Below are 17075 nucleotides of genomic sequence, written 5' to 3' on the forward strand. Positions count from 1 at the left end.
CACACACACACACACACACACACACACACACACACACACACACACACTCAGAGTGTTGTGTGTTTTAAATAAACAGATGACGCAATGATCCGGCAAATGCCTCCATGTGAGCAAATGTCCCCGTCTCTCTAGGAGGGTGGGCTGGTTAAATAAGTGTGAGCTTGTCCTATTGGAGTGACATTAAATTAAATGAGAGCCGAGTCTAGCCTGGGGACGTTGGAGGGGGGGGGAGCAGCGCTGGCTGGTTACCCCATGGGTTTGGCCATTAATGAGAAAACCCATATTGAACCTTTCAGATGACTCTCTGCTGTTGACTTAAAGACGGAGAGCAGCAATAAGCGCCTTGCAGCTCCCCCTGCTAATGGCAATTAGACCCACAACATTTATTCTAGATGTTCTTTTTTTTTTTTCCTCCCACACCCCAAAAAGAATAGAGGATAAAAAAGAATGAGCGATACGCGGAACTTCTGCCGGATCGTATGATCTCTATTTATGAGCGTTAGCGGGAGCGAGGAGACGAGGAGCCTCCGACCGCATCGCGATCGCTCGCACGTTTGTTCCCTTTGTTCTGCGCTTGTTGCCGATATTGTTCATCAAACATGCGTGTATTGTAATAACAACAGTCAGCGGTGTGCGGAGCGTTAGCGAGGAGCGAGAGAGCACTTTTCTGTGTATGTTGTTAGGAGTGAAGACAGGGTGGATGTTTCATGTGGCTGATAGACAACAGGGCTAAAGATGAAAGCAGCAGCTTCATAAATAAGGCAGGGCCATAGTGCCGGATATTGACTGAGGACATGCCGGTGTACTTTGAAATTCATTTCTTTTTTTCCTTTTTTTCACCCCCCCCCCTCTTCTTCTCTTCTTTAAGGCGAAGCAGCCTTGCTCCCTGTGCGTGTGCCGAGATGTATATTTCAGAGACGTCTAGACATGTCTTTCATTCTGAGAAGGAGTCCCTCCATGGAGGAGCAGCAGGCCGAAAACTTACATCCAGAGTTGCGTTTGAGCGACAAAAAGATGAAGGAGAGGCAGCGGATGTCGCGAGAAAACGGAGCTGTGATCCTTGGCGCTTTGGTCGCACGCAGCCTGCGCCCGGCTCTGATCGCAAGCACAACCTGGATGTATTATTGAGAATGTCAGGCAGAGGACAGAGCACAGCGGACAAACACAACCAGAGGAAAGCCAAGTAGTTCTTTGTACCTTTCTGAAAGTGCAAATGCAAGACGTGGGTCAGATCTCAACAGTGAATCGTCTACAGCGACGCATGCGGACTACGAAACGCAGTAAAAGCTGAACGGAGTGACTCGACAGGGGCTGATTCGTCTCCATTAGCAGATCCTGCGCGGTTCCTCTCCGTTTTCGTAAACATCGCAAAGGCAGTAAAAGCCATTTACTGAACACAATCGATTAGATTGACAGCTGACTGAATTCATTGATTCGCATGTGATTTACGTGCGAAGGCCGGACCTTACAAACTCCAAACAACAACATGGCAGCCAACGCAGTGGACAGGCGGACATGGCGTCTGCAATCAAACTGCAAAAACACAAAACCTTGCCAAGCATTTTTGGTCTAATTTCTAATGCAAATATCTTAGTACACTTTAAATAAGATAAAACTAACTTAAAAGGAACTTGTTTTATACCATTAGTTCTTCATAGTTGTTAAAAAGTACTTGTTACTAGTGGTACTTTATTGTTTCCCTTGTAATGAGACATTTTTTCCATGTTACAAGTGAAATATTCTTCCAGTGGAACTGGTTTTTGCAGAGCACAGAGCTGCTTGATGTGAGTTTAATCTCGAGGAGGAAATGCATCAATTGTTTTAGCAGAATGATCATGATTTATCAGCCCTGCAGGAATTTCACTGGAAAAAGCCAAGACCAAAATGTGCATAAAACCTTTTCAATATTCCACTAATGCAAAAAAAAAAAAAAAAAAAAAAAAAGCCACAATTTCACAACTCCTGTGTTTCCATTAAATAAGAAATGAAATAAAATAAGTCGGTTCACGCATTAAGCCATTACAAATCCTGGTGGCAACAGACAGATGAGATATGTTCATAATTCAGCAACGGCTCCAGCGTAGATCAGCCAGCAGACGAGACGTTGGCGTCTTATTCAGGCGATGGGGCAAGAAGCCTCTTAGACTCAGCAGCGGCTACGTATGCAGTGTTTTGGAGAAATTGTTTTCAGTGATTTTACAGAAAAAGCTGTGGATTCAACACTTTAGAATGACAAACTCCATTTCTGATGCTGTCAGAGCTCAGGTGGAGCCTCATGCACATCGTTTCAAAGAGGCCAGGGCCTATAAAGAAGTGTGTAGCTGCTGTATGCAAACATGTCACAAATATTCACAACAGAAATGCAGCAAGCAGGACTTCCAAAGTTTCCTTTTACCAAAAAAAATTAGAGCAGGGTAGTAACTCGTTACATTTACCTGAGTAATCTATTGGAAAAAAGTTACTTTTTACTTTTAATGAGTAACTTTCTTATGAAGTATCGCTACTCTTACTTCAGTAAAGCTCCTGGATCCTCTACTCACTGTGAGTAAATTCACTGAATGAAGAACAAACTTGTTACACAAACCTGCAGTTTCTATTAAAGTTTCATAAGTTTTATTTTTTAAAACTGATTTAGAAAATGTTTTCTTTGCGTAGTTTTGTCGTGTTATTTATATAAAGTATTTTGAGTAAAAAAAACCTCATTCATATTTAGATATTTTCAATTCAAACATTTTCACACAACTTTATAATTACGTATTTTATAAATGTCAAATGATTGATGTTTTGTACTTTAGCAGCCTTTTTACCAAATACTTTATTCTTACTTGAGTAATTTCTCGAACTACTTTTTCCTCTTAGCTGAGTGAAAACAGTCGTGCTGCTCGTCCTTCAGTAAAAACTTTCCCCAGCTCTGTGTGGTTTCTCTGTCCCGCCCCCATCGTTTCTGTCCAATGGGAGCAATGATCGTCAGCCGTGTGGATTTGTTTAAAAATTATTCTAAAAAAGCACATTGTGACAGCAAATCTTACCGAGCAAAAAAATTATAAAGTTTGCCTTTGATCCAGACTAAACAAATGGATGAAGAGACTTTTCTGACCCTAAAACACTGAATAAATCGTTGTCACGGTGAAACCGGGTGGAGACAGAGAAGCTGGTCAGAGTCCAAATCGTGCAAATTTCTCGTTGCACTTCACAACACAACGTGACATAAGTTTGTAGCTTTAATGCAACAAAACTGAAAAAGTTTAAGTGGCACGACTCTTTGTGCACTGTGTTATCTCTAGCTGCTCATATTAACACCCCACACTGTTTTCTTTGAGTTGCTGATGGAGCTGCAGCAGAGAGAGGCTCGCCACATGGTGGAATCAAACACAGCAGATGAGAGCTGCACAGAATGCATTAAGACACACAGACAGAGGGACGGAGAGACAAAGAGGTGCAGGGGGGGGGGAAGGTGCATCGCAGAGCTACAGCAACAAACAGCCGGGATCACGAAGAGGACAAGCAGCACTAATTAAGACAAAGGTGTGTAACTAACTTGTCCTGCAGCTGGCTGAGCTTGTCCTCCTTCTCCTGGAGCTGCCCGCGCAGGGCTTTGTTAGCCGCCATCTGCTTTGTGGCTTCAGCGTTTGAGCTCTGGGGAGAGGGCACACGGTACGAGCGTTTGTTAATGTGTTTCAGCCCGGCTGATGGCGGGTCAAGCACAGCATGCCTTCTCATTATGGCAACAGTGGAAGGCAAGAAGGCGCTAAAAGAGGTTAAAGACAATAATACATTTTAGAAAGTGGAAAAAATAACCCACACCTTCAATACCGATAAAAAAAGCATGTGTAAGGCATAAACATGTCTTGATTTTACAGTTTTCTAATGAGTATTAAAAAGCACTGAAAGAATAATTAGATTAATTGTGATAAATTGATTATTGAAATCAACTAATTTAGTGATTGATTACTCTTTAACTGGAGCATAAAAAGGCCAATTTGCTGAAACAACAACACACTCATCAAGAAAAAGACGTGCAAAACGTCGTACATTTTACATTTAATATCAGAAAACCTTTGTTTGTAAACATGCTTTACTCTGAACTTCCCAGGTGGCAGTTTTAGCTTCACCCCACCTAAAAACTGCAAACAAATCTCCTTTTAAACATGCTTTAATATTCAATTATTAATCAGCTAATCCTAAATCATACCTCGCTGTATGTAGAAGTATGTTTTTAGCTGCATACTTTGCTGCAGATGAACAAGCGTTCACTAAAGGAATGCTGTCACTAAATTTTAGGCCATAAAATTAAAGTTTAAAAAAAGGACTTGAATCATTTAATCATTTGCATATTTTAATGTATTTCTAATATTGTATAAAAAGGTTTAAACAAAAAAAAATCTGCTTAATTGGTCAAATTTTTATTGATTAATCGTCGGACTAATCAATAGATCCGTCAACAGTTGTAGCCCTGGTGTTAAACTCTTATGCCTACAAAACAAAGGACGTCATGATGTCAGCTAATAAAAATGATGAAGTCTTGGTTTGAAGGCCGCTGTCTGCGGGGAAATGCTCCACTGCAAGCTGCTGTTAAACATGCGCCTCCGTCGCCTCCCTCTCTGTTAAGGTGTCACCTGCCATGACTTCCTGAGACGTGTGCACCGACAGCAGCAATCTGCTCTGTGACGCTGATGAGCGGGCTGCTGAGAGGGTGATAATGTCGCGGCACCGCTCGCACCTCCTTCCCCGCCATGCAGGGCGCGTCGCCACTGTTACCCTCCATTTCTCATCTTTCTGACAGCTACTCTGAAATAAGATCAATTGGTATGAAATGCTAATTCATGTTGAAATCACATGCAATTTCAGGTGATGCAGTGTGTAAATTAAAAAGGCGGAAAACTTTGTGCTTTTTTTTCCTTCTTGCATGATCTGAAAAGTAAAACCTTGACAGAGTTTCTTGCAGAAGCTTCAAGGACTTTGAGGCTTTCAGTGAAATGTTAAAGTGCCTCAGAAATTGATATTTGATGAAATCTGAGAGACTTTTTTTCCTCAACTAAAAATGCATGTTTAATTCTGCACTGCTGGGCTGTGGAACAGTGCTGCAGCTAAAATGGCCACAAGAATAGTAAAGAAATACACATATTTTAACTAAGGACAACAATGTTAACGCGTGCGATTAATCTAAAAAGCTCAACACATTAACATGACATAATCCAGATGAATCACTTTTAGTCCACAGAAGCGATTTACACAATCATGTACAGCATTCAACAACGTAGCGTCACAAACAGAGAAAAGATGAGCGAGGAGAGTCTGGTGTGCTAACAGAATCATTTCCCTTTAAAAGATGCCACAGTTGGAGCGGACACCCAGTACACACAGGTTATTCACCCAGATGCAGTCGTTTGAATCCCAGGTTTGGTTCCTTTACTGATAAAGGAACAAATAAAGTCCACCAGTGCCAAAAATTATCTGAAAACGAAACCAAAACAACAAAACAGAACAAGAAACATTGCGATAAACGTTAGGAAAAACCCAAGGTAGCATGTAGCCTGCTTATTGCAACACTGAAACACAATCAGCTTTAGTTAAAGTTTCTTCATCACGTTTGAAACAAAATGCCTTCTTTTAAACCTTCCCGAATATTGTCATCTTGCCAAAAGTGATTTAAAAAAAATTTCTGGTGATCAAAAGGGGTTTATTTTATTTWATTTAATTTTTGTTGCTAAAATCACTTTTAGGTTATTTCAGGGAGGTGACGACATGAAAATCTGGAAAACTGAAGTGCTTGCTTTGAGACAATCTTAAACATTTTTGACAATGTACATTTATACATTTGAACAAAGGTCTGGATAAATCCCAGTGGTAGATTGTGATTAATCTGACTCATTTTGACATTTAATTGTTTAGAATGCAGATATCGACACAGACTTCCTTTAAAATCACACAAACGGATTTGACATTTTTACACTTTATTCATTCATGCCCCACAGAGCAAAAAATTAGAAATGAACACATTATTTAATGCTATCATCCTATTAAGAGATTTATCCTAAGAGGCATACGCAGCTAGGTGGAGAACGAGGGTAGATGATTAACTCGATAAGCACTGACCTTAAGTTTGACTTGAAGCTGCTTGACCTCGGCCTCCAGGGACTGGAGGGCCGGTCCGGTTCTGCCCTGACAGGAACACTCAGTGTTTGCTGGTGCAGTGGGTGGTGCTGCTTTTGGGGGGAGCGTAATCCGCTTCCACTGCTCCAGCTCCATCTCCAAAACCTTTTTCTGCTGCTCCACACCAGCCAGGTCAGAGGTCAGCTTCTGCAGAGTTAGCCACAACATGGTTGTCATGGCGGTGACAAAACAAATAAAAGTTGAAGTTGGGGCTACTCGTAAAAAAAACGTGGAAATATTTATTTCTGTTTTGGCGTGGAGGGAACTGAAGAGCGATAACGAGCTGCAACGTATTGTTGCATGATCCGACCAACAATAACAGACTGAGCTAATGAAGGAAACTATCCCATTACCTGCAGTGATGCTGTAGGGCGAGGGCATATACATTCACAGAACTTTGTGTGCAAACAGAACTATAAGCATTTAAATTAATAATCATGTATATTAAGATTTATGACATGTCCACAGCACTGTATATCTATTCACTTGAGAGCAAATTAACTTAATCAGCTACATTTTTTCTATAGGTTCACAACACGTTTTTCACTTATAAAATTCCATCACTTTCCAGACTCAAATTCCCAGATTAACCTGTCAATTTTTAGTAAATAAAACAGTTGACTGTAAAAATGTGAAGTTTTTTTATTCGGAGGAAAGGGCTTCAAATACGTCTAAGTTTTCTGCAGACGCCATAAGAAGACAAACTGAAGTTAGAAAGTAAGTAAAACCGTTAGTACGCTAGTTCTAAACTAAAACAAACTGTAAGGTAGTCATTATTAAGTCAGTGGGTGACGTAGTTAATTTAATTATTAGGTAGTGAATCAGGTATTAGGTTAGTGACAATGTTGGTAGTTAATTGTGTAAACTAGTAAATACTAGTGAGTTGGAAAGCACATTAGTAAGTTATTATATGTCAGTAAACAAGTTAGAGTAAGTTAGCTGTGAGTCAGTAGGTAGGAAAATAACTGGGGTAACTTAGTTATTAAGTACATATGTTTGGTTTCAAGTAAGTGAGAAAGTTGTTTTTAAACCTTTTAGTTGGTAATTAGGACAATAAATTAGTTGTCAAGTAAGTAACTTAGTTAGCTATTACGCTAGTTACTTGGCTAGCTACTGAGTAAGCTAGTTAGCTAGCTATCAAGTAAGTAGCTAGCTAGATATTAAGTCAATTAGTTAGCCTTTAAATAAGTACATTAAGTTAGCTATTAAGTAATTAAGTTAGATATGAAGTAATTAAAGTTAGCTATTAAGTAATTAATAGCTAACTTTAATTAGTTAGCTATTAAATACGTAGGTTAGTACTTACACCAGAAAATTAATTAGTAATCAAATAAGACAATAAGTTTGTATTTAAGTTTGTAAGTTTGTTATTACTTTAGTTAGACGGTAAGCAGGTAAGTTAATAGGAAAATAAGTTAGTAAGTCAATAATAAGTGAGCATGTGAGTTAATGGGAATGGTTAAGGGAAGATGGTGAATAAATGCCAACTATGTTCTTTCGCCACCAGTTTTATTGTCTAATTCTATCACCCGGTCCGGTTCTGCCCTGACAGGAACACTCAGTGTTTGCTGCTGCTGCAGGTGCAGCACCACCTCTCTGAAAGATTAAGGCTTTTAAACCTTAGAGACATACAAGGCTTACTAGTAGAAAACTCTGAAGTTTTACAGTGTATTTATCGTGGTAACTAAGTAACAGCCATCATATTATCGTGTGGTTTATTATTGCGACTTCTCTTTTGGATTTTAGGTATGTGTGTAATTAAAAATAAAAACATTTTAATTTATTGGAAGAAAAAAAATGCAACTAATACGTTTAAATTATGCTAAACAATTAGAATAAATGTGTGGATTGTTGAGATAATAATCTTCTAACACCATTGTTGTAACAAATGCATGAACCTGAACTGATGGACTGTCCGCTGTAATATAATAGTATTAGGTCTGCATTTGAATAACTGAGTTTAGATTAATTAATAATAATGCTATCATCCGATCAGGTACATCTCAGTGTATCAATGGTTCTAAAGAGATCAAGATAAACCACACATCTGTGGCAAATATTAAAGTGAGTTCCTGTCTTCCTTATTAGGAAATACGACCTATAATCACATCACTGCAACTTTGGCTCAATATTGCAGTGATTAACTGATACGGTATTGTGTCAAACATGAAAAATGCTTAATGGCACAAATAGGAGACATGATACATGGAAATACTTCTGACCGTGTAAAGCAAAGCTGGAAAACACAGCGAGCCAACACACACGAATGAAACCACAGATTCCCCAGGGTTTGCTCTCTGCTCTGCATACATGGAGGTTATTGATATCTGGTTGCTGGCCGACACCTTTTAATAGAATCCCTCTTGTTTTAGGTTTCCTCTGCTCTGCTGAAGGCACACACGCCGCCTCCCCTGGGAGCCTGGGGGAGAGGAGCGGGGAATAAAAAGTGGGGATATGGCCCCAGTGGCAGCAGAGCACGAATTAAGAGAGGCATTGATGACACTTCCTGTAAGACAAGCTTTGAATTTCACAGGCCATTTTCAGCACTGGTGAGAAATGACACTGACACAGACGGATATACTGGGAGGAGCAGAGGACTCCTCTCTCTGTGGCTCTGCTTTCTCTCAGCCGTATGGGATCACTGGAGTCAACGGCAGCCGGAAAAATAATCTGAATATCAGCAGAAACACACAGTGGAGCAGCGGGCAGCGCTGCTGAAAGACCGACCTGGGCAGACGTGGACAAAGGACTCAAAAATTATACTCAACAAAGAGTTTTTTACTCAAATAAAAAGGTATTTCGTAAAAAGTTTATTCAAGTACTGAGTAACTGATCAAATCATCAATCATTTAATCTTTTAAAATAACATAATCAGACAGACCAAAATATAAAGTTAAGAAGAAATTTTGGTATTTTAAGGACCAAAATGACAATAATTCATATAAAGTAACAAAAAATTAAATCAGGCAAAAGAAAATCCTTTCAATAAAAAAACGTATGAAACTTTAACAAAAACTGCAGGTGTGAGTCTAAATCTGGTGGGTTTTTGGTTAAAACATGTTTGTTTTTCATTCAGTGGGTAGAAAATCCTGAAGTTTTAGGTAAAAGTAGAGATACTTCATAATAAAACTACTCAAAAGTAAAACATACAGCATAGTAAAAATACTCCTAAAATACTTTTTTTCTTCAAAAAGTTACTCAAGCAATTGTAATTGCGTAAGCATAAATAGTCCAGGGTCTTTCTACATGGAGTTGATGTTCTCCCAGTGAATGCCTGGGTTTCATCCCAGCTATCATTTATCATTTATCATTTCTTATGTTAAGATTTTTATTTATTATTGTCACAATAAATTCCAATGAATGTTTTTTTTTAACTAAAATTGTGTTTTGCAATTTTTCTCTATTGTTTGTTCAATAAAGACGTACCAATAAATTAGAAAATAGGGTTAACTGTAGTTTATCCACATTCTTTTATGTGACTGGTGTCCTAAAGAAGCACATTAGAAAAGGGAAGGTTTTTAAAGTTGCATTTGTTTGTCTGGCAAAGATTGCGCCGCCATCCACTTACCTAAAAAAGTATTAATAAATAGTTCTTATCGTCACTTTTACTGTTATAACAATACTCCCACAAAATATGATGATAAAACTTTGAGTCCACATCACCTACCCCTACTTTCTCCCACAGGTCAAAAACACAACCGTTAAGTTAATTGGTCTCTATAAATTGTCTGTAGGTGTGAGTTTGTGCATGGCTGTTTGTCTCTGTGTTTCCCTGCATGGAAAACATGCAAACTTCCTGCAGAAAGACCCTCAGGATGGGATTCTACCACCAAAACTACTGCTTAAACACTCATAGTCGTATCCAGTTTAAGGTTTTTAAATGTGTGAGCTGGAAGAACTACCTGGAAAGAAAAAATAATGGAAGACACAAGACAACAGTGTATGACTTTATAAGGCAGTGAGGCAGGAAAAGAAGCGGAGAGGACAGAATGGCTGAAGGATCAGGAGACAGAGCAACACAAACAAGTCTCTGGGAAGCTGCCATGCTACCTATCACATGATGGCCCCTGTGGAGCCTGTCCTAAGCCAATTACAAGCAGAGTTTTAGTTGGAGAGTTGGCCAGGACCGGCTGGAACAAGTCCAAAGTCTATCACCTCTTGGCCTTTTCAGAGAGGGCAACAAGACCCGGCTTTGACCAGCCGGTCGGCTCCAACATTCTCTGGTGGAGTGGCATTAATACTGCAGGAGGAGAGAGGAAACAAACAGGAAGACAGCAATTCCCCCCCTGTCCACTCATTCACTCCCCTTTGTGTGTGTGTGTGTGTGTGTGTGTGTGTGTGTGTGTGTGTGTGTGTGTGTGTGGGTGTGTGTGCGTGTGTGTGTGTGTGTGTGTGCCTGCACTGCTGTGTCTGAGTCTAAGGTCTCGCTGGGTTTCAGCAATCAGAGGCCTGGTGGGTGCACCAGGGCCACTTCCTGGGTGGCAGCGTTGTGAGAGCTGCACTCTGACTTGTGTGTACGAATCCACCGGATTGTAACTTCACGAAAACACACGCTGCCTCGTCTCCAATTGTACGTCCAGTTGGTGTTTGCGGCTCAGTCAGGATATTCACGCTACAGGAATATCCTGCCTATCAGGTTAATGACCGTTTCTGTCGCCATGTTGGTGTGAGCGTTTTGTTTCCTATCAGACTGACTAACCACTAAATAACTCGACAGGTGAGTGAAGCTCACCTGTAGGAAGCAGGTAGCTCATCTCTATTAGAGGGAATATAACTGGCCACATGGTTTTTTATGTACAGGACAAGAGCAACTACAGGAGAAAACTATGATACAGTGGTAAGAATTTAGATTTTAATCTCAAAATTCAGACTTTTTTTTCTCAGAATTTAAACTTTAGAATTCAGAATTGTCAGAATTCAGAGTTTAGACGTTTTCTCAGAATTTAGATTTTAATGTCAGAATTGTGACTTTAATCTCTCACATTAGGCTATAATAGAGATGAAATACATCTATACATTTACTTTGTTTTGGTCTTGTGTTAGCTCCTGCTGATGTTGTGTTTTCATAGTCGACTCTGCCAAAACCGAACCGCATCATCGGCCCAGCATGCATTGCACAGATGAAGAAACTGCGACTTCCATAATAGACAAATATAATAAAGATCAATTTTAAATAATTATGAGCTTTTATGGATCACAAACAGCAACTTTTAGGCTAATAGGGAAATGACAACATATTTAGTTCAGCGTGTTTAACTCCCTGTTGAAAAAGTAAAGATCTTGTAATGTTTATGTTCTATGAGGCACCAAATGGTTTCGGGCCTAAACAGCCTCCAGAGCTGCTGGTCAGGTAAGAGCCTCTGGGTTTCCCGACACCTCTTCAGAACCAAACGAGGACAGGCAGCATTTACTTTCTAAGCTCCTCAGTTCCGAAAACCCGAGATATGTAGAAACTGTTGGGACTAAAATCTCTGAACCCATAATTCATTTTCTCTGCTTCTGCTCCTTTATTTTCCTGAGAAACACTTGTGTAAAAATAAACTTGTCTTGCTTGCTGCTCTCCTCTGCTCTGTGGTTGTAACCTCCACAGAAGAGAGCAGGGCAGTCAGCTGTCTCATTAAAAACGTTCACCAAAAAAACAAACAAAGAAAAAGTGAAATATTTCCAGTTCACTCCTGTGTTACCTGTGTGAGCTGCTTGCTGCTGTTGAGCTGCACAGTGAGCGCGCAGAGCTGCACCTTGATCACTTCATTGGCCTCTTGCAGCTCTCTGGCTGCAAGCAGAGCATCCTGCCTGGCACTTTGCAGGATGTCTATGTGGCGCTGCAGAGACTCAACGCGCTGCTGCAGAGAGGAGGAGGAGGAGCAGTGCTGGGCCTTCGTCAGCCTCTTCTTCCTCCTCCACCTCCGTTTCTCCCCTCTTGTCCCTCGCTCCCAGGGCTCCTGCTGTTTATCATCTAGCAGAGGGAGAACATGCAGCTGCCTCAGAGGCGACGTGAGAGGGAAAACTCAGGAATCTGTTTTTAGACGCTCCGGCTGGGAGTTTACCGGCGCATGCATGTGCTTCACAGCTTTGGCTTTTTCATTACAGTTCAGCTTTATTTCGCTTTTACTTTTTGTTTGTCTAATTCAATTAGTTTTAGGTACTTTTTAGAGTTTTGTTGTTAGTTTTTATTAATTAAACAATTTGTTTTAGTTAAGCTTTTATTGATAAAAATAGTAGTTTTAGTTTTGTCATATTTTGGTAAATTTATAGGTGAAGAATTCAAACAGGTCAAAGGATTGTGATGTGATTATGTACAAATCGCACTGGGCAATGAATACTTAAGAAATGTATTCGGAATGTACCAAATGGAAAAGATTACAAACTTATTAAAGTTTCAAAAAGCTACTTTCAGTTTATGCTGGGGGCAGAAGAAGCTCTGCTCGTACAAATAAGTTGGACTTGTTCTGCTCTGTAAAAATTAATAAAATTTAAGTTCTAAAAAATAAAAAACTAACTTACCAACAGCAAAGTAAAATGCTTGTGTGGAAAAAATAAATACATGTCTCATCAGTTTCGTGTTTATACTTCATAACCATGAAAATGAAGGATATTATATTTGTCATTTCAATACGGTTTAGTTAGTTCCAGTTAGTCATAGTTTTTCTCTATTATTACATTTTTATTTACTTCAGTTAACAAAAGAGTTTTTGTTATTTTGTTAGTTTTAGTTAATTATAAAAACTCGGATATATTTAACTGCTAGAATAATTTATACTTCTGATTTATAACTACTTAAAGAGTTGAGAGGAAAAAAGTGATCAACAGCAAAATGAAATAAAATATTTTCAAACACTTTTTAAAAAGAAAGTGAAAATCTGAAAAGTGTGGCATGCTTTTGTGCTCAGCCCATTTGAGTCACTGTATTGTAAAACCGTCTTTCAGTGCAGCTGCATTTGGATTCAAGTCTGGAGCTCAATGAATATTCTACATACTGAATATCTGATGTATTATTGATTGATATTAATCATGTGTCTACTGTGATATATACTGTTATTGATTTATTGTTCTGCTATAATTTAGAGGTATTAGATTCATAACTGCTCTGATTTTTACTCGTCAATCCTTTTATTTCCACTTCACATCTACGCATGTTGAAATTTGTGGTTGTAACGTGACAAAATACTGGAATACTTCTGTGAGGTGCTGTAGCTGTACTTTAGTTGCTCTGGGTATGAAAACCTGCGCTACCTTGTCTGCTCTTGGATCCAGTTGCTGGTGCGTATGGGCTTTTGCTCATCAACTGCCTGTAGGACTAGAAGAAGAAGAAGAAAGTCGGTAAAACGTCGTTTAATGGAACACAACAGTTGACAAGCTTTGGTTGGCTGGCATGGGGATCGCGGTGACACTGTGATCACACACTCTGCTCAGCTTAACACAACAAGACAAATCATCCTGCGCCTAAATAATTCACCTGAACATGTTCAACAAACTCCTACAGTCCCCGACTCCGAGCGTGGAGATCAGCTCTGACAGCTGCTTGCTTTGTTCAATCACGTCTGAGGGATTCGATTCATCCCACGCCACCAAGGCTGCGAGTGTGTCGTCATTTACAAGCAAAAATAAATAAATAAAAAATGTGCGTTGAAGTGTGTGTGACCCCTCCCAATGCAAAACAGTTTGTAATGACATCAAACGAGCCAGGTAGGATTTAATCAGAGGCAGGTTTGATCAGAGGGGGAAACGAGGCGTTTGGTTTGTGGCGCCGCGTGTTGTGTGGGGACCTGGGATGTCACAGCAATGAGGATGGAAGGGTTGACGGGAAAATGAAAGGATCAGGAAAGACGAGTCCTGACAGCTCGCAGGTTTTACACGGCAGGCAGGCGCCGCTTTCAACTGCCTCTTCATGAGTTTAATAAACAGGAGGAAAAAAACACTGTAAATCTGATTATTGTTTTGATCTGTTGTCTGAACATGCTTCATATGAAAACATCCAGACAGCATGGAGTTGATCAGCTGCTGTTGCAGCTTTGGGGGGTTTACACTGAAGCCAAATCAGTTCTCACTGTCGCTGCTGCGAGAGGAAAATCACATCGTTTTGTCCTCAGTCTCACGCCGTACGGCCCTTCTCATCAACCTCCCTGGCGAACTATACGTCCCCCTCTCCGTGTTAAACTATTGTGTTTATGTGGAAAAATAACGCTCAATTTGATTACTCTGTTCAATAATTAGGACGGATCTGGACTGCAGATGTTCACATGACTGTATGGTAGAGAATCAAATCCTGTTTAATAAAGTATGAACAGTTCACACTTAAATACCTCGACAGTCGATGTGAATCGATGTGATCAACAGAGTCGTGTTGATGCAGTATTTCATGCAAAAGGAGCCCCAACCAAGAAGTGGATAGAAATTGATATTTTCCATTTATTAAAAAAAATAATTGGCTTCTTTTTTTTTTTTAATGGCTTTTATTTCAATAACTTGTTCTGTGATTTAACCTGAAGCTGTAAAACACGTTTGTCAAACACAATGGTATTTCTTGGGAGGGCTGAGGGGAGGCAATGGTGGAAAAAAAATCCAGACTTTCAAAAAAGTTTATCTTCAAACTCCATATAAATATAATTAGAACGATTCACATGCAGATGCAGCCAAATCCAGTGATCTAATCTGACCAGAAATTTGAGCTTTAAAAGAAGAAGAAGAGAAAGATCTGAATGAGGACCAACCTTTCCATGAGTTTGCTGCGTGTGACGCTCGGTCCCAGAGGATTCCCCGTTCAGACTATCCGAGTACTCCTCAACACTGTCACTGTAGAGAAAGGTAAAGTTTATTACTGGTTCTCGGAGTACCACCATCGGACAAAAAAAAATATCCAATTTACCTTTTATGGTTGATTTAGTTGACATCAAGCAAAAATATGTGCATTCCTACCCCCTCCATCCAACAGAAAATCAATGTCCCGTCCAATTTCTGAGCTGGAAGTGTAAATGTGGGCGTAAATTAAGTGAAAAGCTGCGATGTCTGATGCTGCTGGTGAATGCATCAACATGTATGAGAGTGGCTGTGGCCTTCATTAGCTCTCCGAGTGTGACAGACGTGTGTGAGAGGCATGGATGAGCGGAGCGCAGCAAACTTGCATCTGATAGACGCCCAGTGAGGGCTTCACGAAAACCACACACACACGCGCACACACACACAGGTCTATTGACAGTGACCTTTGACGTGAAGGTGGAAGCCAGTGACATTTACGCTGGCGGGTTTATTAAGGTGGGGCCTGGGAGCAGCAGCAGAGGTAAAGAGCGCTGAGTAGAGGCTCTAACTGGGGGATGACATGGCTGGGGGGTTAAATCCAGTCTGGTGAGGACCGGGGACTTGTTGAGGATTACTCATCACTACCAGGGAAACCGAAGTTGCATTAATTTGAGAAAGAACCACCAACTTTATGGAGCAGAAACACACTGACTCACAGTCAGTCATTATAAATTAGAGCTACAGCAAACGATTAATGTAACAATTGATTATTCTCATGCTTAATTGTATAAAAAACTGACATAAAAACAAACCAAAGTCAGAAAAAATGTAACCACTATAACTATTAAAAACTAAACAATATGTAACTAATACAAACACTAAAAACTAACTGAATTAGACAAACAAAACAGGCACAATGAAAGAAAACTAAACTATGATGAAAAACTCAAAAATAACCCTGAAACACACTCAGACCAAAGGACAGCTTGTAGGCAAATCAACCCAACAGTCGTGCTTTTGGAAAGCAGGAGGAAGCTGGAGAACCCGAGAGAAAACATAAGGAGAACATACATTTTCTTTTATCCACAATACAAAATAATAAAACATGTAAGATTCCTGCTGATATTATATCGGGTTAATATCAGTGCAGTAGAGCTGGACAATATGGCTGATCGATATAAGCATTTCGTATCAGTTGATATCAATAACCATTTAGTTTTTTGTTTTAAAGATCTGAAATAAATTAGTGGCGTGACCTTTCCTTTTATCGCGCCACACCGTTGTTTTTTATTTTTAAGCAGTTACGAGGTACGGTGGCGAAACCTTAAACTGCTGCTGGGCAACTTACTCCACCAGTTGTTGCTAGGTAACCAAAGAATGAGTGAGTTGCTAGGTAACCAAAGAATGAGTGAGTTGCTGGGTAACCAAAGAGTGAGTGAGTTGCTAGGTAACCAAAGAGTGAGTGAGTTGCTAGGTAACCAAAGAATGAGTGAGTTGCTAGGTAACCAAAGAATGAGTGAGTTGCTAGGTAACCAAAGAATGACTGTGTTGCTAGGTAACCAAAGAAGGAGCGAGTTGGTTGATGCCACCAACCATGAGAAGTTTAGTGGCTACAGCATTTCCTCTGCCAATCTCCCAGAATGCTGTGCGGTTCTGGATCGGAGTACAATGAACATTCTATAAATTGAACATTATACCAGATGTATTATCAATTGATATTGATCACAGTATACGGTATCGTATCGGAAGTGTAAAAGTTTTTATCAAAACAGCCGTATTAAATATGTCGTAGTTTGTCGTTTTAAAGTGACAAAATACCAAAAAGTTAAGAAGGTTTTCATATTTCTGCGAGGCTCCGTAGGCCTGACATCTCTATCAGGCGACACAGAGCAACACGTCTGAAAAGAGGATTCCTGTAACATCAGAAAGGCCAAAGGCTTTAAAGTATCAAATAGGTTGACAGGCGCCTTAAATAAGACAACATGTCGGTTTAAACACCCTTGTTCACAAATCCGCTTAGATCCTCCTCTCAGGTAAAGCGTTTATTAGACCGCCGCTTATTAGCCACATGGAGGGGTATTAGGCAGGCCGGGCGTCGGCGCACCCAGTCGCCGTTAAATGGCCTCGTGCGGATAGAGCTGGGGAGGATTACGGCGTGATGAATTAGCCGGTGAAGAGGTGGTGAG

General features: G+C 40.0%; 1 protein-coding gene across 3 annotated transcripts in view; it reads right to left on the minus strand.

Moving 5' to 3' along the window:
• The window catches only part of cntln (centlein, centrosomal protein), a 107801-nt gene that overhangs the window by 33080 nt on the left and 57646 nt on the right, over positions 1 to 17075 (minus strand). For all 3 annotated transcript variants that reach the window (XM_017305346.1, XM_008422824.2, XM_017305351.1), the window contains 5 exons: positions 14865 to 14946; positions 13387 to 13450; positions 11838 to 12109; positions 6097 to 6300; positions 3539 to 3636 (listed from right to left, as the gene is read on the minus strand). In XM_017305346.1, coding sequence (XP_017160835.1) covers positions 3539 to 3636; positions 6097 to 6300; positions 11838 to 12109; positions 13387 to 13450; positions 14865 to 14946 — 720 coding nt within the window. The remainder of the gene's footprint in view (positions 1 to 3538; positions 3637 to 6096; positions 6301 to 11837; positions 12110 to 13386; positions 13451 to 14864; positions 14947 to 17075) is intronic.

Source organism: Poecilia reticulata, linkage group LG1 (genome assembly GCF_000633615.1).
Source record: "Poecilia reticulata strain Guanapo linkage group LG1, Guppy_female_1.0+MT, whole genome shotgun sequence".
NCBI lineage: Eukaryota > Metazoa > Chordata > Actinopteri > Cyprinodontiformes > Poeciliidae > Poecilia > Poecilia reticulata.